This window comes from Temnothorax curvispinosus, unplaced genomic scaffold (genome assembly GCF_003070985.1).
Source record: "Temnothorax curvispinosus isolate PA1 unplaced genomic scaffold, ASM307098v1 QBEX01016033.1, whole genome shotgun sequence".
Taxonomy (NCBI): domain Eukaryota; kingdom Metazoa; phylum Arthropoda; class Insecta; order Hymenoptera; family Formicidae; genus Temnothorax; species Temnothorax curvispinosus.
The window spans coordinates 164117-189354 of record NW_020225813.1 but is presented as its reverse complement, the minus strand read 5'-3'; the positions used below and the strand labels follow the sequence as shown (position 1 = coordinate 189354).

Below are 25238 nucleotides of genomic sequence, written 5' to 3'. Positions count from 1 at the left end.
TCCAAGCGATAAAAATAAAATTAACGTTATTATCTTGTAAGCCATAAAATTCTCTGGAAGTTTCAAATTGCTCCGGTATATTATGATAAATTTCTTCAGTGAACTTCTCACCGACCCGACGTCGTCATCTCCAGTTTACCGTTCATTCTCCGCGTTAGAGAGTTATCCGTGTAAATAGCGGTAATGTTAATCTCCGGTTAATGCTACGAGACTCCGGCGCGGCGCGGGAAGATGCCAAACGGGGGAATTTATCGATTTCCCCCGTTTAGACCTGTTCAAATAATAACAAAACGGAAATTCGCCCTTTAAACTATGCCGTCGTATAACGAAAACGGAACATAGCAGCGATGTGAAACGGGAACGTGGAAAATGGAAGGAGACGGGCAGGCAGAAAAGGAGAGAAGGGCAAGTGGGCGCGCACGAAAGGAAGAGTGCGGCCGGTTATCACATAATTTATTGCGACCTTTCAGGCAGCTCGCTAATGCACCCGAAGATACAAGATACTTGACCAGCTTCCACACACCATTCAAATTCTAAACGTATCGGAACGTGTATAACAAAAGAGGCGCTTATCTCACAATCACGTACTGAATTCCCTTACAGGTCACTGGTATTCTATTTTATCATGCCACATTTACATAATGCACTGTCAGGATTACTAACGGGTACTAGATGATATTTTATACTGAAAATGACATTATTAAATATGCAAGATGTGCATCGTACTGTAAGATACTGTAAGGATACTTCAAAGGTAAACTTTTTGAGTAATTTAAAGTCAATCTTTCTTCAGTAAAGATATCAAAGCGCCGATACTTTCTAAGTTATAACCGACTAAAGATGGATAATTCTTCGTAGATTAAACTTGGGGAATATGAATAGAGAGCAAAGCTAATTTTTCACTTCAATTCAAATGGGATCTACTTTAACACAATTTTAACTTGGAGCTTGATGTTAACAAGATATTTAATACCGAAGATTAGAATAGTTATAAAATGAGATAATGTTCAATTAAATTTTTGTAAAAAAAAAGAAGATTAATCCAAAATTTTGAACGTATTTTCCCGCTTCGAGTAACAAAATCGAAAATAGAATAAATTAACATATAAATAACACTTAATTTTACAATAGGTGTAAACTTGCTTAACTCGGGAATAATCACCTAGGGTGATTTTTATATCCCAGTGTTAAAAAAAAATGAAGCTCGTTACTGCAGTAATTTTAATGTACTTCTTTCGTTTTGGGTAATCGAGGTGACCCGAGGATTAATGGAGATTCCAGAGATACTATCAAAAATGGACAATTTGAGATTAATCGTTATTTAACAAGAATTTGGTTAAATTATTTGAATGGTCATTCATGAATTATTTATTAGTTAGTTCAACAGAAATAAAAGTTTTACGTTTTGATATACTATATTCCGTTTAGATTCTTATTATATGACATTTTAGTATAAGAAAAAATAATAAAAGATGTTTTTTTACAATAAGTATTTACTCTATATTTATCCACTAATGTGACTCTTCGCATCAACAATTGTTTTGCTTAAAATTTTATGCTTTTAAATCTACATTCCATAAAGAAAATCATTATGCGCATGTAACCGTACCTCGCATTTTGCACTGGAAAACAGGACGCATCGTTTACGAAGTGTTTTAACAGCGGCGTATTATGCGGTTGTAGGTAGGGCGTGTTTGTTAATTGTACTTTACTTTGCGCTCGCTTAATTCCCGTCAACGTAATTCAATTGCGAAGATTGTTACTCCGCCATTACACGACGGAGTTATTGCAATCTACTGGCCTGCGTTTATGTCGCTGTTTATCGTTTACAAGCGATTGTACGTGACAAAAAGTAATTTAAAAACAAAATTATGTGAGTCCGACAATCATATCACATTTTATGCGAAATGAAACATTTTTAAAACGGTGATCACTAATGGTTTCTTCTGCAATTTCGCAAGCGCATATTACAAGCGCCGCGGGCTTAATTATTTTAATACGTTATTGACTTCATGCACATATACGTTAAAAGTCAAATTTATAGATGTTTACGAATATTTATAAAGTTTCAGTATAATTTGCACTCCTCTGATGATCATTTAAGAAACTCGATATCTGAAACTCGCGAATCAGGCCAGTGCGAATTTTTCATGGGTACTGATCGACTTTCGATGGAGCCGAGAAGCTCTTTGATGAGTATTATTATCGGATAACAGAGCAGGCTGTCGCCCCTAGCGACGACATTTTGCTCTTCGTCAGGGGGGCCATTGTCACTTTCGAAGGTTGCGTCGATAAGCAACATATGAAAATTCTTGCTTGGGCTATTGGTTTTTATCGAGGAAGTTCAACTGTACATTCGATGTTCTTATCAGTCGCCCGCGCTGGTGTCTGCTTGCCGAGCACGAACTCGACTTTTCTACTAGTTAAGGGGCATAAAGAACACACACGATGGTCTGTCCTGTCGGAAAATTCAAAAGTCATCGAAAGGAAATCAAATCCCCACGATACGAAATAAAGATATAAAAGCTGCAAAATGTCGAGTCAACATTTCAACCTATTATGTTCTAAACGAATATCTTTTTGCCTCGCTCGATAAAATTTTCTCGATGCCCCATAAGTACGGGGCATACGGAAAAACAGGAACTTCAATGATATTTTCTCACCGGCCTTTGTGTTCCTGAAATTGCATGACATTCTTTGGAAGTTCGTCGGATAATATTGTGTACACGCCCTGACTATTTACGCCAAAAAGAAAATAGAAGAAAGAGGGAAAGAAGTACGTTGGCTCGGACGAAAACAGTTTTTCGCCGGAAGGAAAAATTTATTCAAAGCGGAGAAACCGTAGAGTGAAGCAATTAACAATATACCTCGAGCGACATTAAAGGAGCATCGTTTTATTCGACAAGCTAATAAGAGCGTAAAACAACACTTTGCTCGAAGCCCTTTGGCCTCTTTTAAAGCGAAGAAAATAATTAAATAAAAAATATAAAAATAAATAACGGCAAAATTCACGGCAAAAGATCGGATCGTATCCAACAGTGAAAAATCTTTATGTGGATGGATTTAATTACGCGAATCTCAGGATCTTGATTACAATGGCTGTATAAAATGGAAAATCAAAATTAATTTAAAACGAATACTAAATCCGTAATTTTCGAAATCCGAAGAAAAAGTTTTCGCCCACTCTAGTCAACGGTATGCGATTTCGCATTTAAATCGCGTATGCTGCCTTATTAAAATACGTACGGAGCAACGCTGATAAGAGAGTCAGCGATGAAAGTTTTAATCATTTCACTCGGGCAATACGTTTACAGCACACTTTCCTGAAAACGCTCTTACTAATTCTGAGACCAAGGTGAAGCGCTTTATGGCCAACCTTTCGCGCAAATGAAATCCTCAAGGAACGACGTTGAACACGAGCCTATATGTATGTATAATATGTAATACTTGTACGCTCGACGATAAGTACGTCAAGCAAGATTTTTCTCTAAATGATTTGATTTTGTTAATGCCAAAAGAAAAGAACAAGTATCATAGAAACCGTTTCTATTTAATCACTAATTTTTAGACGCGTTAACATCGTTAACATGAGATATCAAATATAAATCGAGACAAAATAAAAGTATCTAAAAAAAAACCGAGTTGCGCTAATATTTTTGCAAAATAACGAAAGAACCAGAAGTATAAAAAATAGAATGCATCGTTCAGTCAGCCGTGATGTTTTAGTTTATTTGTTTATACACGAATGCTATATTATGTACTTGCTTACACATATAAATTTTAGCTATATCATCGTAAAAATTCGTAGTTTTACAACTGTGTATTCGGACTGGAATTTTATAGAAGATTCAATCACGACTTACGTGCGCAAGTATCGTTAAAATTTTATGAGGATTAAAACGGATTTCATGCGAAAGTGATGAAATGTGTGTCCTAAACTTCTTAGCCGCTCGCTCGCGCTTACTTTTACCGCTAGGTAAATAATAGCCGAGTGCGTGGGATTGGTTCACCGTTCACGTTTGCCGCAAATCGTAATCCGGAATTCCCGCGACTACGATCGTGAGGCAAATTATCACTGTCACATTGTCAGGCCGATTTAACACAGCAAATTAGCCGGTCGCTAAGCGTTGTCGCGAATTTACATGGCATTCGTGACTATTGTCCTTAGACGCAACGTATCAAAATGGACTTTTCGAATACAATATAACTAAGTTTATTTTTAAATAGCATAATTTATAATAGTATATTTTACAAGGAGGCCACACACGCAACTGTTTTCTTCACTTTTTATCAACATGTATAATACGAATAAAAATCATATATGTAGGTTTTTAATAATATGCTCTTATTACTCATGAAACTGTCCCTTAAAAAAACCAACTTTATGTTTCTGAGTATATACGTATACTGTTAAAACAGTAAGATATAAAAAATGTTTTAAACAGGAATGGTTTCAAAGGCAATTTAGAAAAATGTACATTTTTTTTTTATCTTTCACCATCAACAATTACAATTTTTGAATTTAAAATTTTTTATGACAATTAAAACTTAGTTAAAGACAGATTCGATTGTAAAAAATTTTAAATTACCTAGAGCAATAATAAGTATATGTGGTGGAAATTTTATGTATGTTTTTTCGAAAAATTTGTAAATGTACCTTCATAAAATGTCATGCATGGAAACCATAAAACTTTTATTGAGTATATATTCTTTCGTATCTCTTATTATATCTGTCCTAATGGTATATGCTTGGAAACATAAAAATCGATTTTTTTCAAGGAGGCATTTCATCTCCTTCACCTATACATGAACAACACTACCTATTGAAAAATATGTGTCGCTTATTTTAATTTTTTTAATATATACTAAAACACACACATACATATCCAAATCTCGTTAGAATCGGAAAAGAGAGAGATTTTCAAACAAATATTATATAAAGAATAATTTCTAAAGAAAGATAAATTTTAAAACTTTCATACATCCTATATGCATGAGAAAAAATTTACAATTCAAATTTTAATTTTTGTAATAAAAAATTTTTACCTAACATTTAATACTAAATATCATTTACTTTTTATTCTATTTGTCATTTTCTTGTCCGAGATTGAGCACAAAAGGGGAGCGCTCTAATATACCAAAAATGCCTATTCCAGGCGCATATGTAAACTAGGCACTTGGCCGCGTGCAGGACGTTAATTGGAAGCGGGAAAAAGCGATTGCACGAGTGTTCGCGCGACAAGCAAAATGAGAGAAGTCAAGTGCTTTTAAAAACACGTCCCGCAAGAAAATTCGATTAAAATGATGATTTGTTAATCGAGTCTCGGATTCAGATAAGCCAGTAATTCTTCTCAAGAAAAAGAGAGAAGGTGAGAGGGAGGGAGAGGAGGGGAGAAAGAAAGAGAGAGTATATTTCACATTTGGCGATAAACTAAAGCCTCCTTAAAACACGAAAATCATATTTTACTTTAGCAAATAATTATAAAAGTAGAAAAATTAGAAAGAAATAAAATAAAACGCTCTTTTTGCAGCTTAATTTGGCGCAGTTGCGATATATAGATTATACACGAATCAGAAAAAAATAATAAAGCTGAGGCAGAAAGGAAGCAGCAAGACACAGTTAATTGCACCATCATTATTCTATAGTACAATTAATTGTCGTAAATACAAAAAATATTTGCCACATAATACATTGCATTAAGTTAAAATAATTATTTTTTCAGTCGAGCGTACGAAACGAATCGAAAGCGACCGAATTTATTGTTACAACGCACCTGGCTCAATAATAATAATAGTAAATCAATTAATAACGAATCATAATAATAAATAGATTAATAACAAATCACAATAATAATAATAATAAATCGATTAATGATATTAGTAAGCTGCCAGTGAAATTAACGGTGTATTCAGTAAATCCGATTTTCGACGCTCAGATACCAAGAAACGTAAGATTAATTGTAATAATTGGAACAGCGTTATGCAATTGTATGAGTTAACTCCGCAAGTAGCGATTTTAATTAAATTAGTGTTTCGCGTTGCCGATTCACTTACGTATCTGGTTTCTGAAGGGTTTCTGGGTTAACTCTAATGTTTGCATAACGGCGACCAATGCGCCACCGAAATACCATCTCAATGACGAATTTAGTACCCTACTCATAGAACTGTTTGTAATGACAATGACTTATTTGCCGGACTGGTTGGAACCATTAGAAAGCGATTTTATGAAATAAATTACGATATCGAATTTATCCTGTCGGCTACGTTAATCGTATATTTTGATTATCGCGATTCGTCTTGGTGCATTTACGACCTCGCGCGATCTGGATTCATCAAAATCATATCAGCATCAATATCCACTGATAATTTTTGTTACGATGATGAAGTAGAGCCCGCTGCGAGTACAATTCGATTTACCGAGATTATTTCCCGCAGGCGGGATTCTCGGCGTCGTTCCCATCGAACGTCTCTGCAGGACGGCATGTTTACCACCCCCGCTCGAGAAAAAGAAAGAACGAGACGGTCGTGGAGGGATAAAGAGAGAAAGTGAGACGGGGATGAGAGCGAGGACGAAACTGAGAGAGGGAGAAAGAGAAAGAGAGAAGAGGGGTCGACATAAACACGAGGGGTTGCGAAAAGTGCCAACTAGGTTACCCATAACAACCCTCAGTAGGGCACGAATCGACATTACACAAGTTCAGTCGTCAAAGCTTGTTCCGCGCGCACTTTTCTCGCGTCGTCTCTCACCCGTCGCCTTCGCGTCTCCGCGCGAGGAACGAGGAGCGAGATGACGACCGAACGCGGCGAAAGGGTTAAGTCTCTGATGTACTCACCCTTGGTGCGAGATGCGCCGGACAATAACAACAACTAGACAACTGGCAGACGAGAGAGCGGACGATCACCAGTACCGGCACTAGCACGACCACCAGCGCACCATCCACGCCGACGGTGCCGACGGCGCCGACGGTGACGGTGCGGGTAACAACGGGGTGGGATTTTATAACCTTGCGCGGCCCGCCGTGCAAGCGAGACCGGAGGACATTTCCGCGACTTGGAGGAGCGGCCACGACGAGGACGAGGCGCAGTCCTTCTCTCTTTTTCTAGACTCTCGCCCGTCGGCTCCGAGATCCGGCGATTCGAGATCCGCGTATAGGAATCCGCGCACCAGGAGGAGCGCGTTCCGGAACGAGTCGCCGAGGAGTCCCCGCGATCGCGATCCGCGGCTAGGTGATCCCCGAGGGAGAAAACGCTCTCGAGCGCCGCGACGCGCTCGTCGACGACGGCGACGGCGACGGCGACGACGACGGCGAGGAGCGCACGGCGAGTAGACGAGAACAACCCTCTCGCGCTGCTACCACCACCGACACCGCCCTCGCGTCTCCACGCCACGGCATCGGGCGCGGCGGAAGCGCGCCGTCGCGACGCCGACGCCGCCTCGCGAATACGCAAGCGCCGCGGCGCCGGAGGTGGCCTCCTGGTCGCCGCATGTGTACACATACGTCTTCCTGCGCGCGGGTTAGGTCCACTTCGGACTGCGATAACAGCCGACAGGGTGCGACGGTTTACTCTTGCCTTAGATAAGGGACAGCCACCCCATTTCAGCCCGCGAACGGTATCTCGTGAAACTCTGAATTTCGTCAACCGCGTTGCATTTCGCGTTCCTAATACATTCCTTATATGACCGACGCGTTGCTGGGCTGCAAGAAATTTTGGAATCAATCTCTGATGGGAGATTTATTGTGAGCCTTTTTAACATTTTGTCTTTTGCAACTGACTGCACCTTCCCTCGGAAATATGACCTGACATTAGTGTATAAATTATTCCCATAGAAAACAGGCGGACCGAAAGAAAATTTATTCCGCCGCTTAAAACTTAATTAAAATAAATTGAATTAGAGATTAATTTAAAAGTTTCCCTTCTTTACTTAATAATGCACTTTTCGTGACTTTTTTAAGATTCTTTTATAAGACAAAAGGAAGAGATGAAAGATAGATAATCCTTACAAAAAAAAAAACTACAAAAAGACTACTGCCGTTACAGTATTACTATATATAGTTTTGTGTACTTTTTTGCAACTACAGTAGTTTTTTCCAAGGGAAAATAGTAAAAAAACTTCTTATATACGTAAAAAAACTTAATTATTTAACCCTTTGAGTGCCACACCATTTTCCTCGAGTGGTCCTAAAATACCCAAAACGAAAGATTCTCGAAAATTAATGAAAGTTTATAAAGGACAGTATTCATAGTCGGTTCTTACATTTAGGATCATCTTAAGTACAATCTTAAGATGTCTTGAACCAATCACAGAGCCGTTAGCATTCTTAAGACATTACTTAAGATAGTCGTGAAATCAGAACGGACTATGAATACCGGCCATAGAGAGGTTTTTGATGATGCTGATGACAAATTTCAAGTCAATTCAAAGTCAAATTAAAAAAAATTTTTGTCATAAACCTTTATGACAGCTTTTGTCATAAAACTGTTTATATATTTTTTTCAAATATGACTTTAACGTTATGTTTAGCACATCCAAAAACTCCTAAATGTACCTTGTGTTTCAGTCATTAATTCATTATAAAACTTCATATAACAAAATATCTCGTGACGAGAATCTTCGAAAGTTTTTATTTTTCTGGTAACATATCCTTTTTCTAAAGCAACATTGTATAAATCAGACTCGAAAATCATGTAGCATACCCAAAAGCCTCTAGTTATAATTTGGTGATAAAATCACTTAGCGGCTGTATGTAATTATAATAAAATATTTCATGACGAGAAAATGCATTTTCGCGGCATTAAATGCAATGTTCAACATAATGAGAATTCTCGTCATCAGCAGTCAAAGGATTAAAAGAACAATTCAAGTAAGAAAACAATAAAAAGAATAAAAAAATTGTTAAACCAAATCCTCTTCTCTCTCTCTCTCTCTCTCTCTCTCTCTCTCTCTCTCTCTCTCTCTCTCTCTCTCTCTCTCTCTCCTTCTTCAAAGATTATGAATTTATAACTTTGTAACATCCGATTTCTCAGTCTATATATTTTAATGTCGAAGTTAACGTTTATACTCAAAGTTATTTTTCGAGAAACTTGTGCCAACTTATTATGAGAATCAAATCTTTCATGTTATTGTAAACGAGATTTTTATTAATGCTTTTGCAACTAATTAAGAAAATCAAAGAGAAAAATTAAAAGAAAGGAGAAAATCCATGTTTGTTTTAATCTTTCATATTAGTGTTTAATATGGAAGACGGTGTCTTCCATAAAATTCTGTCTTAAGACAAAATCAGACTTCTTTATAAAAAATTTTGTGTCGTAAATTGTGGATTAGTAATTCTACAATGAAAATTGACGGTAAAAATATCGACTTTAAGGAATTAGAAAATATACCGATTATATTACAAGAATGTTAAACATGTGATTCTTATGACTCCTTTATAGTTATTGATGACAATATAATATAAAATCAAATTAATACAAAATAAAAAAAAGCATTATACATATACCGTATAAGCACCATTAGATTTTCGAAATTTTTGATACTTAATCCGAAACAATTATTTGATAAGTAAATCCACTTTTGCATAAGATCATACATAATGTTTCACACGCTTAACAATCTTGACGTTCTTCATCTAATTTTTGCATTCAGTTTTTTTACATTCTCTACCTAATTTTTTCTCGAAAAAATTCGTTTTTACTTCAAAGTTTAATCGAAAGGTGACATGCAACCTGTCAAATCGTGCGATTAATCGAATAAGTATCGAAAAGCCAACACAGTGAAACACCCATGTATACGCAAATCCAGAATTTGTCAGATTTCTTTGTAACAGATGATATCGTCATCTTGTTTTTACGAATTCACGATCTGATATTCTTCACGTTAAACGAGAGCACAAACTCGAGAGGCCACACGAAGAACTCTTTCTCTCTCTCTCTTGCCAGACAATGCAGATTCAATTAAAAGTCCCCTCTCGATGTGAAAACTTTTCCAATCAAACTGATACGTGCTGGCGCGCCCTTTTTCGCCCACAGAATTTTTTCCCAGGACCAGGACCCTAACGCAATCGGATAGTAATTATGTCGATATCAATTTAACAGTTTTCGACTTTCGTTTGCTTCGCTTCGCGGAATAATTGAGAACCAACTCCAACAGCACGAGGTCTGCTCGTCCAAAGCAGATCAGATAGAACGATGTTTATCGAATTTCCATAGTTTCCTCTTTCCAATATGTCAATTTTATCGCAAAAACAAATGAGTTCTAACATAAACGCATTGTATTGAATAGCAATTGTCTGTTAAACCTCTTTCTGCACAGCATATAACATTACACGATGAGGTATTCGACAAAATTTATAAGCTTTTCTGTTTTATTTTGCGATGTATGTATTTATACACGTACTTTGTGGCATTATTTCTCAATTATAATGTTATTGGAAATTCGACTAACAGCAAAAGAACAACGTGAAAAGTCTTTTGCCGTGCTGAGAGATAAAACGCCGAGTGGGAGATTTCGCGATACCTAAAATCGATAATTCCAGACAGGCATTCTATGGCAAAACTACACGATGCATTTCCTCGGCCTCATGTAAGCCAAAATGTACTTGGCTCCGCGTTCGTGCTAAATGTACGAGTATGTCCGCGCCTTTAAAGACTCCAACTTTTCCGCAGAAAGTTTCTTTCTCCGCGAAAACTTTCCCGGAAATGTGCGAGAAGTAGAATCGCCGTTCCGGAGAGTGTGCTCGCAGAACGATGCGACGCCGACGACGCCCGCGCCCGTACGAGCGCATTAAGTCGCAACTCTTCTCGGATTTTTCGCGATTTCCGTTTCCCGGGAATATTAACGAAATCGCGCGCGATTTTTTCCCGTAGCGATTCGATGAATTTAATTTCAAAAATGCCGCAGCGCGCTCAAGTCGGACTTTTGGGCTTTTCACATTATGAGAGGGAAAAAAAATTCCCGTTGGCAAATGCTTCCTTTTCATTTCCTACTGTACGATTTTTTTGGTGAAACCTCCAGTCTTTCTTTTTTTTTCCTTCTCATGCCTACTGCCGCTTTAATGTCCATGGTCCCTGAGTTCGTTTCCACGGCAGCCCGCGGCGATAGATCAAACTGTTTAACTCGCTCGAAAGGTTTGCGGAGCTAGTACGGAGTTTGGACGGTTTTCTCCTTTTTCTTTCTTCGCAATACAGTGTATCGGGAACGATGTATGCCGGTCCGACGATGTGTTAATTAGCCCGCGAAAAAATGTCTGCTTATTTGTAAGAGTGTGTCTGGCACATATACGGTAATGTCTGTGTATATTATATACTCTTTCAATGTTCATTATGTATATCAAATAATTATTAAATATGTTCTTTTTTTTTGTATACATATATATAAGAAGTTATAAGTTAATATCTCAGAAATTCGGAAAAATTCTTAATGACGATATACCATTATTGTAAATTACTCGGATTTATAAAACAAATGTTTAAAGGATATTTTAAGATTACTTTTAAGAAGTGTATTTTTATCGTCTTAATGTTCGTTATACAATTATGTAAAATGGCATGTATTAATAAATAAATCTCAAGATAATCTTAAAAAATCGAAAAAATAACGCCACTTTCAAACATTATCTATATTTCATAAAAATTATGCACTTTTTCATACCATTAGGTTGCCATCAGTTGTTTTTGCAATATTTGATTGATGAAATATTAATTTATAACGAATTACGTGACTCGCTTCGTCTATTAATAGAAAAATGTTACATAAATTGCATTAAAATGGCTATTTAGTGAAGTTAATGGTCATTCGCTAATTTATTTTATTGTCTTTCGCTCTTCCATTATTGATTTTCAATAATATATTTTTTGCAAAAATAAGTCAGTTCGAGAAAGTAAATACATAAATCGTCTCTTGTTAATCGATCGTTCCGAGCACCTACCCTATTTCTCCGAAAAGATAGTTGATATGCCGACTGTGTCGTTGATGTTGCTTAAAATTTAAGGAAGTAACGGAGAACCGTCGTAAAGTCGAGCTGGATCTACGCAGGAACGCGTGATAAATTGGCTTATCAGACAGACGTGGACTGACACGACGTATCTATCAGGCGAACACATTTAACATTGAATTTGTCGACGTTGGACGTAAAACGTATGTACAAGTGCATGCATAAAAATGCATGAACTTACTTCGCCGTGTGAAACATTCCCTACATCGTGAGACATATATGTGATTCTGTTATTCTCGCGCGGTTCCTGTCGAAACAATTTCGAAATATTTTCCGCGTTTCACAGTTTTATTCTCGAATAAAATTGCGTATATAAATTTGTTAACGAAAACAGCTACGTTTACGACGCACAGCGAACGAAAGACCGATTCGATTTCGTTAAAGAAGAAAAAAACCAGAGGATGGAAGCGTCGATTGGAGTGACAAGTCCCGCAGGATTTTCGCCGGCGGAGCGTGAAGTTGTCTTGGAGGTCCTGGAGGAATGTGCGGACTCATTGGCAGTTTACCAAAATACCTTGCGACAACAATCGGCGACAAGAGACGACGCCACTAATATTTTTTCCAATGTTGAGTACGTCGGGCGGGGTACAGCGCGATAAAACGCGACTACATTATGACGCGCCTGTCTTTGTATATATCTATCCGCAGGATTTCGGAAACGTCTATTCTACAGACGCTCACCGGAGGCGCAGCGGGTATGACGGATTCACGGAGGGAAGCTGCGCGTGAAAAGCTTCGACGAGACAGGTTGGAATGTATTTAGTTTGTCCATAAGCCTGTCTGAAAGACTGACATATTCGTGGCAGTGGTGGTTCAGCCAATAAACCATTCAATAACAATGAAGCCTCAAAACGAAATTAATTATGTAATTAATAAATTAACACCCCTGTTTTCTCAAGAAATAAAATTATGAGTGACAAGCAATTTCTTCTTTTATTCATGTATTACAACATTATAGTATCAGATTTAAATCGTGTAAGCATTTAAAATATTATGGTAATAACAATCGCTGTTTTTTATTATTTTTTATGTGGTTCGTTTCAAATAATTATTATACGTGCTATTTTGTAATTAAACATAATTTTGCGCGTATTTGTTATTGAAATATGGACCTATTTTTTATATTTAAATCTGCATCCATTGGTTTTGATTGAGCCAAATAAAAAATTTTATTTGGTTCAATTTATAAATCGTACTTAATAATCATGAAATACAAATATAATAAAGTTTCAACATTGACTGAGAAATTTGCATTGGCTTGTTTGCCAATATGCAAATCTAATGAGTAAAACTCGATTATAAACATTCCCGTTCACATTCCGATATTAACTCTTTTACATCCAATTATTTTTAGAAGAGAAATGTATTAAATTGAATTATTTTTCAAAGTTTTTGTAATCGCAGAATATAAAAATAAAATCAAAACATAAAAATTGAAAATGATGAATCCAATATAATGAATGCAAAAATAAATATCTTCAAAGTCTAAATAAAAGTTTACATAGAAATATTTTCATTGTCAAGATTATATTTATAAAACAAAATGCATGTTGAGATAAGAACGTAATAAGGGTTAAACATTTTTGACCTACAATCTATATCACATCCATCAGTATTGATCAATAGCTCAAACCGCTACATTTTTTAGCATTGAAATGGAGACTCGTGAGTTTTATATAATAAAAATATTATTGTAAATTCGTATTAGAATCTATTGAAATTTGTATCAGAATTGTGTTTGAGATATTATTACAACATGAAAATTACATTGCGTATACAACGTTAAATCTTTTATAATATGATAGTCCAATAAAAATCATATTTTACTAAGCAATAATTTTTTTACATTTTAATATCAGTATTTATAAAAAAACAATATATTTTTTGGTTAAAGTTTAAAAGCAATCCCCTTTTAAATTAGCTCTATTTGACTTTATAAATTACTCAGTACTTGCCAGAGATATAATTTTTTAAACATGCTAAAAAATATATATCCTCCTAAATGTGCAAAAATTAAAGATTATATCGTTTATACGTTGCAGTTTATATGTTAGCGGTATAATACGAGACTTGAAGCGAGAAATTAACGAACACGGAACCATCGAGGTATTAACCAAGGAGATCGAAAAAATCACGTCGCAGGAAGAACAGGAGCAGCTTGTAATAGAAGAAAATAAAAGGATGCGGACGATCGTGGTAGAGTTACGAAAAGCGATTGCCGATAAGAAAACAGCGCACGAGAAGGAGGAGGAGCGTTTAACGAAGAAGCTCACTTTAACACGGGTAAATGTTTCGTAAGCTGCGGAAGGTTTACAAATGTATGTACGGCGTAACGGCGATAAATCATCAAATTTTACTGTTTAACCGTTATTTGTTGTGTGCGTAAGTAGAGCCACGTTGAAAACGAAACTTGTTGGCAAAATGTTTAGGACGAGAAGGAGAGGCTGAAACTAATTAAGGACGCGGAGATGAAATATGTCCGAGTGTGGGAAGCGGCACGTCGGGAGCAGTACGTGCTGCGTTACGAGTTGGATTTGGACGAATTGAAAAAGACTTTGAATGATCATTGCGTGCGCGTGAGGAACGAAAATCACGTGAATGATGTATTGACGCGTTATCTGACGCGGCGTATAGCGGTGAGCGCAAACTCCTTCCTATAAACTTCTCTCGCTTAAAACGAACAAAAATGTCTCGTAGACAGCTCGTACTTAAATAGTTAAGACTTAAAAGGGTCCGGCATTAAAATGAAGACGCTTAAGCGGTCCCGTAAGTTCTTCAGCGAAAAAGCTTTAAAAGGTTGTTGAAAAATGTACTTCGAGATCGGAGCTTTTTATGACTTTTTTTTACAGTGGATATGTTAACACAAATTCGGCGCTTTTGCCGGATGCTCGCGAGCAACTTGCGCGAAATCAATTTCGTCAAATTTAAGACGAGTTGGCAAAGATGCCCCGGTAAGGATAACAAAAATATTTACTTTGAATTTGCAGCTCGTCGAGAATCGGATCGAGCAATGGCGGCAGAGATACGATCGGGAGAAGAAAATGTACGAGGAGGAGATCCGCAAAGTACGCAATGAGATCGAAGATGCTCGAAAATACTTGGAGGAACTTACAACGGAGGTATAATGACTCGAGAACTGTGCGACATGACAGTGCGAGAAATATTTTTATTTCATTCACGCGGTAGGTACGCGGTGCGAGCGCAGTAATTCAATTTGCATTCCGCCGCTGATTACTCTGACCACCACCACTGTGAATCTTAATTGCCGGATAAAGAGGATCCCAGTCGGCGTAACAAGCACAATCACTATCTTATTTCGCATTCTCTGTGTGACTGTCTGATTTACTACGTCACGTTTCGCCTATTGGCAATCAAGCTCAGATAACTTGGCCCGGGTGAGTTTAAAGGGCGCGCCGAAGTTTCGTTGGGGTAATCGATAATTCGCGTCAAGTACGTGTCCGCCGAGACTCAGAAATGTCTTGATGATCGTTATTAATAGCCGAAATCTCCTCGAATTCCAAGCTCCTGAGAACCTTTCACATGTTCCGGAGACCGGTTTATGTACATTTGAGTGAGAACTAAACCATTGACCGGAAGTTTGCGGATTAATTTCCCTTAGCTTAGGTATCTACATATATAGAGATGTGGCAGAATTCATAACACAAAAATGCCCTGTTCAAACACGCAGAAAATATTTTCTATATTTTTGAGTTATCTTTCACGGTTATATTAGAATTCTGTCGATGTTGTATATTAATTTCTATTAGTATACTGACAGATTAAGATTATTATCAAATTAATATAGAACAATTATTGTAGTAATTTTAAAGAATTAACTTTTTCTTCAAATCATAAGTTCCTCATAAAATTTCGCAAATTTTAATCATTGACAAAAAATCAGATTATTTAAATGATATTATATATACATTACGTCCAATTTTTAAATCTATTTAACGTCCTGCAATAAAATTTGTTCCGAACATAAAATGCCCGACCTTCTATAGCAGAATTTAGCCTCCACTTTTTAATCACACGTCCGTATATAACAAACAAGATTGAACCTTCCCTTATTGCTCATGAAGATACACGATCGCGTAAAGCCCCAATGAATCTCGTATAAGACACACTTATTACCGAGAAAGACATCGGAGTCCGGTAAAATATGTCGCGGTAAACTCGCGTTGAAGCTGGATACGGAACGGTGTTTGTTGCAGTATCGCAATAACCAGGAATTCATCGACACGTACCTCGCGGAGCAGGAGGCGCTCCGAAGACAAAAGGAGCACGAGGATCATGTACAGCGTAGCACAATCAAGATGCAAGCCTGGTGGCGGGGCGTCATGGTGCGCCGGAAGCTGGGGCCGTATCGACCTGAGGAGAAAAAGAAGAAGAAGCCCGTTAAAACAAAGAAATAACTCTCTTCCCCCTTTCGCCCGGTACTCTTAAATTACTAACGTAATTGCGTCGATATCGTGATTCGTTCAACCTGATTGGGCGAACGACTCTATTAATCTGTCAGTGATCTAACCGAGGTCACGGCTGTTTATAATTGATCTACTATCGTGCCCTAGTAATTTGAATCTCGAAACGCGCACCGGGCGAACATCGAGTGAAGCGCGTCAAAATTATTTTGATTCGTTCACCCAATTCAGATTTGAGAGAAATCAAAGAGGCAGAGTTTGCGCGGTGATTTCGTGCAGATTATTTACCTTCCTTCATAGAAAAAATATTGATTCTACTTATCGAAATTAAATTAACGAGCGACGGAAAGATCAGTAATAAATTTTTCTTTTACTTTCCTCCGGCTCACTTTGTATAATTCTCGAGATTGACATAAGGAGAGAACGTAACGCTGCAAGGTCATTCGAAAATACGAAAATCGTGAGAACATGAAGGAAGCGCGCCGTGGAATCGGCGCGGTGTTACGATAGCAGAGATTCCGCGAATTGCCGAATGCCAATTCGTGCCCCCTTCGTGATATAAAATATACACATGTACACACATATACGTATACATATATATACACACACAGGCGTGCAGGGGTCGAGTATTGTTCACGCAAGAATCTCATTTCCCGTGCAGCACTTCCTAGATTCTGCAGCGGGTTTCTGAAACACTATACATGAAACGCGCGGGCGTAATAATTGACGCGGGGGCCTATACGCGGCACGAACGCCACGCGCGCGTCTACGCGTAAAACGTGACTTACTTACACGACGCATTTTTTTATTGTTTGTTTAAAGGCGCGTTGAAAATAAGCTATTTTGTATACAGGATGTCTTACTTAATCTCGCGCATTTTTTTAACGATATGATCGTTGATCAATTTGGTCGATCTCATCTCAGCGAAAATGTCAAGAAAGATCACTCTCGCAATTTTAGTGTCTTATATTATTTTCTTCGACTAAACTTCAAATCCGAATTTTATTAAAATAAATTTTATGTAAAGTTAAATAATGTAATTTTTCGCTTGTTTTCGGTGCATCGACAATTTTCGTAAAGCAAAATTGTCTCCAAAGAATCTGTCGTTAAAAGAATAACGCGAGAAGTAGAGCGCACTCTGTATACCCTGCTAATATAAAAATATTTTAAAACGGGGCACATACCAACGCCAACATCACGTTATACGTTTACAAAATGTTCGTATTTTTATTTCGTTATAATTCGGCTAGTTGAGAATGCCATTAGAGCGAGAATTCAATAATTTCTTAGAATAATTTTAATAATTCGTAACACGTGTATTTTCAGGCAAAATTACCTCGTGTATTTTTAGGATAAATGTATTCTCCGAGTATCTCTTTTTACGCGGGTTTATTCATACAACTCTGCATAAATTTTCAAATTTATCCTGTCTATTGAAAATGTCTGGCTGCTCTATGCAGCACTTTTGGCGAGAGGATTAGCAGACACACGATGCAGTACTAGCAGCTAATAAACTTTGAATATTTTAACTTTACTAGCGTGCTTATAGCTGGCGATGAGGAAGGCAAATTAGTTTAGCGTGACATCCTCAAGTACACCATACATTTTAACTACTACATCGTGCTAATATATATACCAGATATCAAAAAAGCACCGTGTGAACTGCACTTAAGAAACGCGCCGTTGCATCGCGACTCGTGTGTAAATGCATGTGCAATTACCATAGCCGCAATGACGGTTAATTCCGATGTAAAAGTCGTAATTTTAATTATTTTCGCTTTTCATAGCACGCTCGCGGACGGTTTTTCGCGGCATAAATCTATCGATCGCAACTCGTGATTCCTAAGGAAAAATAGAAATACACAGTTGCACAATTGCAATTTTTGTATAGGTTTTAAACTGTGATCAGATATTTACGTTACAAGAGAACCCGATATTAAAATACGTACGCGTTAAGTATGCATATATATCTCGCAGATTGGAAAATCCTCACCCTCCAAGAAACTAATGAAACACGTGTCGATTGAAGAGCACTTTCATGAATATAAGAAAGCAAGATATATATATTATCATTCTATACACATATCGAGTCAATCGTGTTACGTTCTCTTTTCATAAGGCAATCTTTTAGCGAGAAAAATGAAAAATCGTCGGTCCATTTTCGAGCGATTTTTCGGGACGTTCGTGTTCTAAATAAAACATAACGTGGAAATCGATCGATCTTTACCCTTTGCCACTGTTCGCGCCATATGCTTCTGGGCAGTTTTATTTTTACGGGACAGTTTACCGAGGCAGCCCCCCCCCCGCGCGGAGGGAAGAAAAGGGAGAGAGAGAGAGAGAGAGAGAGAGAGAGAGGAAGGAAAGTTTTAATCCGGTGAAGTTGGAAAATTTAAGGCGACAGGGACGTATATGAAGTGAAAGCGGTCCCTGTGCGACCGTTGTTTCCCGTTGTCGGTGGCGTAAGCTCGGCGTTAACCGCGAGTACCGCGACGCCGTTGTGCATTTTCCCTCGTGAGAAATTCACGAGGTTACCCAACGTACCAGCCCGTCTCCCGTAAAACGAAAGCATGCAAGCAAGCTTACGCCCGGTGCGGCGCGGCGTGATCGTGCGGCCAGCCACCTCCTTAGATTACGATATAAGGAATGGGTAACGCGATGTGGCGCGGTGCACGCACGTGATAGCGCGCGCCCCGCTGGCTGTATGTGCAATTGCCTCGCTGACCCAGCTTTCGCCTACATCGATAAGATGCGCTTAAAATGAGGCTGACCGCGAGAAACATTGGCCGGAAACCCCCGAGCAAAATTCTATTATGTACGACGCCCACGTATTTCCGTCATTTCGGAAAGTGCCACATATGTAATTGCAAATGGAAAAAAAAACGCGATAAGAAAGCTAATACGCGGTTGACTTGACGCAAACAACAAATGGTGTTTAATCGTGAATCAATCGAGCTATCCGATGACCGGACAGCTCTTTATTAACGATAAACTCACGCTTCGATTAAAAATTGAGACTATTCTCAGCAAATAGGTCGAAGTGTAACAAGGTCAAAGTAAATAAAATCAGTCGAAAATATTTAAGTTAGGCCAGTTTATAAATTCTTTCCTTCATGCATAACGATGTTAGTTAAAACAATCGAAAACAAATCATTTTATAAGTAGTAACTCTTATTGCCTAATTCTTGTATTCGAAATACGAAATAATCTCATTATTTTGGGAGATTTATCCAAAATACGGATTGTAAATCGTACAACTTCATTTAAGTTTGTTTTGTGATACTATACACAAAATAAATGCTTAAAATTTAAAATTATGATAAAACTATTTCATTAAATTATTACATCAATTTAAATAATAGTGTAAATCACTAATATTATAATAGTTTCAGATTTTAACGTTAAACTTAAATAATTTATATCGTAAAAAGACATATACGTTATTTCGAGACGATAAGAGAGTATAAATATAATGAGTTTTTAATAATCCTCACCACAATTTTATTACGTTTATTACGTTATTATTTTAGACGTGTTCGCATGGCGTACTACCGTACTAGATTAGATACTGATCAAGCATTCAGACAATCCTCTCGAATCTGTGTGAGAGAAACTCCCGTTTACCAGTGATTGGCAGAACGCGTAGAGCGAGCTGAGCTTCGATAATCAGATGGAAATACCGAACTCTGGATGTATTCGCTCGATTAAAGCACATCGATGCGCTGATGCATCGAGCAAATAGACTGAATATCGTTGTGTGTGTGTGTGTGTGTGTGTGTGGCATTAATAAAACTTCGTTCATAAATCGAAAACTAAATCAATTTTACGACTATATATATACAGATTTCGAAGAATTTTTCAATCAATTTTCATTCATTGACCTTTTAGTAAATATATTAAAAATTCGTAAATATTCATTACATCGACAACGATTCGGAACATTTTTATTCATTAAAATGGTTTGGATTTCTCGCAAAGCGCCATAAAATTATATTATATACACATATAATACATACATTGATGATACCTTACGATTCAGTGGAAATCGACCAAAAACTGTAGAATTCTCAAATTTGCAGAATTCCTGCATATAAAACTTCAAGAATTACGAAAAGCGTACATACGTACTGCAAGATAAAAACTGAAAAGTACTATACGACGTTAGTTACGACTCGGAGCTCGGACTGGGCTCGGAGTACGCTCGGATCGGACATATCTAAACGTCGCCGAGCGCCGAACGGTCGACAGGAGAAACTACAGAGACCTCTCTCGGAGGTCAACAAAAATTGTTGATCAACAAGCAACGCTAAATTTATGAATGATAATGAAGTTAACTACGAGTCCGTCATATTTATTTCACATTTTTGAGAACGAAATTGTAAAATTCACTCATCTGTAGTGCGCATTCAAGCTATATAAGAAGTAAATTTAAAAACTTTTAACGAGTAAATATTATTTCTCCGAAACGTAGCAAGATTAAAAAAGATATTGTATAGATCCACACACACTATATAATATTACATCTAAACATCTTTTATTCAATATTAAAAATATTAAATCTTTTTCACTTGTTCCACACTGCAGATTTTCGACACTTGAAATTTTTTACATCTAGATATTATTTTTGTGTTCAACGATCTCAAAAACGCGATACAATAATTTTATTACAATTTGAAAATATTTTATTCTCTATACCGTATTTTCCGTGACAGATTATTCAAACCTGCATATTCTATCGGCGGCACATTCAATATCCAATAGAAGAATGTACTTACTAGAGACCCTAGCTACGTCACGCTCCCTAGAAAATGGATTGTCCTATTGGATGTCGATGGTCGCGTACCTCAGATGGCGAACACGATCCCTAAATTCCTCATGACATCTAGCCGTAAACACGGGCGACCCTGGGAGAGGGATGGGGGAGTGGTGAAGGGACGATCTTCGTAGTAGCTCGTCGCACACATGGGAAACGCTTTTACCACCTGAGCCGGACGGGCGCTAGGAATGGCGCCAATGCGCCGCCATTTTCATGAAACTTTACCGTGACCGTAAATCGAAGACTGTTGACGGGGAAGAATTCCAGCGGACGCCACGCGCCCGTCGGTGGAACGTCGAAAAAAATCGCGAGAAAGGCGAGAATAATGCGCTGGTCGTAAGTATAACGTCCCGTCCCGACCCGGTAAAGTCGGCTAGTTTTTTTTTCGGGCACGTAACACAGGGCCTATGGCATGGACTTCCGTCGCATGAAACAGGAACAGGAAGTTCCTCGCGACCCCGAGACGGCGAAATAAAAACATCCTGTAGCGGTGCGAAGATTCCGCGAAGTAAACGCGGATACGTCGCGGGGCGGGAATCGAACGTGTCTGGCCGCGCGCGTGCCCTTCCGTCGGCGCGAGCACGTTATTTTTACGGCCCACTTTTGGATACCGCTGGCCCAAGGTCGCGCGGCAGTGATTAAGTCGCCCGAAAATTAATCGCCCGCAGCTGACGCCGATCGTTCGGAAAGATCCGCGGTGGTCGTCACAGTTATGGATAATATGATTTTAGAGCCCACTTGCACGAAGGGGACTGAGCTGGATAATCAAGAATGCAATCTGTGCAAGAGAGCATATGTGCCAACGATATCGAAGGCTTGGACGCGGATACCCTCATACCCGTGAGTATCTCTCTAACGTGTCAAAGATGTACAAAGAATGCGCTGTCTAATCTTACGCGAAGCCACTCTTGATATCTAATGGTCGTGCAATTGTCACCAGGTGGGACTCTTGGCTTGCGATGTCTCCTCTCACTCGAGACCGCAAGATGCCTCGACTATGGTGGAACTTGGAAAGCAGCTTCTACATAGCGCAAAGAATGGTGACACCGAGGCTGTCCGTGAGCTCATGTGTAGGGGCGCACCATTTACAACAGATTGGGTAAGTGGTTTGAGCATCTAAAAGGTTATTCTTTATAGATTTTTATCTGGAAGAATTGACATATATGTGCTTGTTGTTTAGCTTGGCACAAGTGCGCTCCATCTCGCCGCACAGAACAATCACATAGAGACTGCTGAAGTTTTACTTCGAGCAGGAATATCGAGGGACGCTAGGACAAAAGTCGATAGAACTCCCTTACACATGGCAGCGTACGAAGGCCATCATCAGATGGTACAATTGCTGCTTAACTATGGAGCTGATGTCAATAGCAGAGACATGGTACGATATCGAAATATGGATTTATTGATTTCTCGTGCAAGATGACTAACGTAGAAAATGATTTTAGCTGAAGATGACTCCACTGCATTGGGCAGTAGAACGTGAACACGTGGATGTAATGCACATACTATTAGATCACGGAGCTGATACAGATGTAACTAGTAAATTTGAGAAAACTCCAATCAGTCTTGCATTAGAGCATGATAGGTTAGACTTAGTGGACATATTACAACAGGAAAGAGTGCTAATGGGTATTCAACAGAATCAGATTAATTCTACAGAATTAGAAGTAGCCACGAATAATTTAGTACAATTAGAGACGGAGAATAATAGCAAAAGTTCGATAATACAGGAGGAGGAACAACAAAAGTTTCAAATAACACAGCAGCAACAATCTCAGCGTAAACGTAAACTTTCTCAAGGTAATTTATATGTCGCAACATATTTCTCCGTGCGAGTGTTTTACTCTTTGTACTTTGAATTCTATTTTGTGTATCTATTTATAATTTCTAGCGCAAATTGAAAAGAAACAAAAACTGATCTTTCAACAAATTTCTGTATCGCCAAACAACACAGATGGCGAACAGGAAAAAGAAATTGAAGATGTTGAGATGATTAATGCAAATAATATTATAAATAGTAAGAAACATAAAGATATTATGTCGATAGGCAAGCAGTTTAGGTTATTAGAAGCACATGGGATCAGAATGATACCCGTAGATGATGATCCATCTATTGTAGAAAAAGCAATGGAAAGTGGGAGAACGGTAGTTTTAACAGGTTCGCTTTTTATATATGTATTTAAAATGATTTAAAAGTTATTAATTTCAGAATGTATTATTCTAAGATGTATGTAATTACAGAAGCTGGAAAAATTGCTTTGAATTTGACGAAAGGTACGCCAATTAAACGCCTTCAAGTCGCTTCGCGGAAGGGAACGTCAAGAAAACTTGTAACAATTAGAGCAGATCAACTTCAATCAAAAATCTTAAATCCAAATTCTAATACGTCTACCACTACGTCACGGAGTCCAAATATTTTGAAAAAGTCTGCTGTTGATAACAAAGCAACGAAATTATTGGTTGCAACGGTTTCTAACACTCCAACAGCATCTACTGTCACTGAAATCAAGAATTCCGTTTCGACAAAAGAAGTAAGATTACTTAGATATTTTAGATATAAAATATAAATTGATAATAGACAAGCAAATATAAATAAACCATATATTTTGATGTTTCAGAAAGTTACGAGTTCCCCGGCAAAGGTTACAGAATCAACAATTTTACAATTAGGCGATGATGTTGAAGAAATTACTGAAGATGATAATCCAGAAAACAGCGAGCCAGTAACGGATATAGCGGTATTAAGTAGACAATTGGCAGAAGCGCGAAGACAAGCCGCCGAATATCGTAAGCAATTGCAAGAAAAAGAGAAGGAAGCGGAAATATATAAACAACAACTCAAGAACATCACAGCGCAAATAGCATCTAAGTAATTTTGTACAGTTATAGATTTCATATTCGGTTTCACCATTTGCAAATCGGATTTCTTTTTTATATCAAAAGACTATTGATTTTTTACATATATTTGATTGATAACCTTTGATTTTTTTACATATATTTTTACAATGTATTAAAATCTTCTCAATCCTCTTTTTGTATCTGAATTTTCACAGATGCTAGATAACAATTTTCATTACTAACACCGAGGTTTTGTAATGAATACCTATAAGAAACTGAAAGTTCCCTACATACTTACAAGATATTTAGCAATGTTTATAAACTTATTTCCTACTTTAATATGCATGAGCTCTATTTCTTTTAGTATGTGCAAATGTTATAAAAGAGAAATAAATAAATAAGTATTTTAGTAAGATTGAGGATAAATTACGGCCAGACGTGTGAAATTTGCGAATATATGAATCATTTTGCTTTCCACACAATGTATCAATATGTTTTTCAAATAATTCATATATACATATATACATAAAATGTGTGAGACACTATAACTTAAATTATCTTTCATATTTTAGAAGAAAAATATTTCAAATAAATATTAAAGAAGTTGCTTCATTTTTTTAAAGAAACATCATTTAAATAGATAAAGATGCTTCCAAATTATAAATTTGATAAAGTGTTGTAACTTTGTTTGATAACTTTGTTATTAGTTACAACAATTTCTCGTTGTTATTACAACAAATAGATTTTTTCAAAATATTTTAACTTTCTAATATAATAGATAATGATAGATTTATTAAAATTTAAGATATAGGATTTATTAGAATTTAGAATTAGATTTAAATTGTTCCAATTGCTACAACTTTTTTTTTTGTCTTTTTCTCTACTTTTTTTCCACCTGAAATAAGAAACAAAGATAATCTAAGTTATAAAATTAAGTGTCTCATTCTGTATATCAGGTTTAATCACAAATAACTTCCCAAATATATAAATTTATTCTTTTCTAAATTTTTATTTTGATTTAATCTGATTAATCTGATTAAAAAATTATTAGAATGATTGATTTGTTTATGGAAAGATACGATTCTGATATTTGTTGTTTATGTTGAAAGTATATAACTCAACTCAATATATATCTTGAGCTCATTTGTACAAGATAAATGTTTGCAAGAATTT

At 37.2% G+C, this 25238-nt stretch overlaps 3 protein-coding genes across 5 annotated transcripts in view; 2 read left to right on the top strand and 1 right to left on the bottom strand.

Annotated features, from left to right (window-relative positions):
• Positions 1–21252, bottom strand: part of LOC112466298 (acetylcholine receptor subunit alpha-like) — an 84555-nt gene extending 63303 nt beyond the window's left edge. The window contains exons 1-2 of one of the 3 annotated variants that reach the window (XM_025034329.1): positions 21187–21252; positions 16241–16364 (exon numbers count right to left, since the gene is read on the bottom strand). The gene's annotated coding sequence lies outside the window, so the exon portion shown is untranslated. Of the gene's footprint in view, positions 1–6833; positions 7338–16240; positions 16365–21186 lie in introns of those variants that run through there. The other 2 variants (XM_025034330.1, XM_025034328.1) reach the window with 2 other exon arrangements.
• On the top strand, positions 11030–16684 carry LOC112466304 (dynein regulatory complex protein 9). The gene is made up of 7 exons (XM_025034342.1): positions 11030–11282; positions 12328–12564; positions 12642–12740; positions 14036–14276; positions 14423–14629; positions 14981–15112; positions 16208–16684. Exons 2-7 carry the CDS (start codon positions 12395–12397, stop codon positions 16406–16408), a joined length of 1050 nt encoding a protein of 349 aa, XP_024890110.1. The 5' UTR covers positions 11030–11282; positions 12328–12394; the 3' UTR covers positions 16409–16684.
• A 103-nt stretch (positions 21253–21355) lies between the features above and the next one.
• Positions 21356–24742, top strand: LOC112466301 (GA-binding protein subunit beta-2). The gene is made up of 8 exons (XM_025034337.1): positions 21356–21563; positions 21959–22067; positions 22168–22326; positions 22408–22605; positions 22673–23027; positions 23119–23385; positions 23469–23758; positions 23846–24742. The coding sequence occupies exons 2-8, from the start codon at positions 21999–22001 to the stop codon at positions 24098–24100; spliced, it is 1593 nt and encodes a 530-aa protein (XP_024890105.1). The 5' UTR covers positions 21356–21563; positions 21959–21998; the 3' UTR covers positions 24101–24742.
• The last annotated feature ends 496 nt before the right edge of the window (positions 24743–25238 follow it).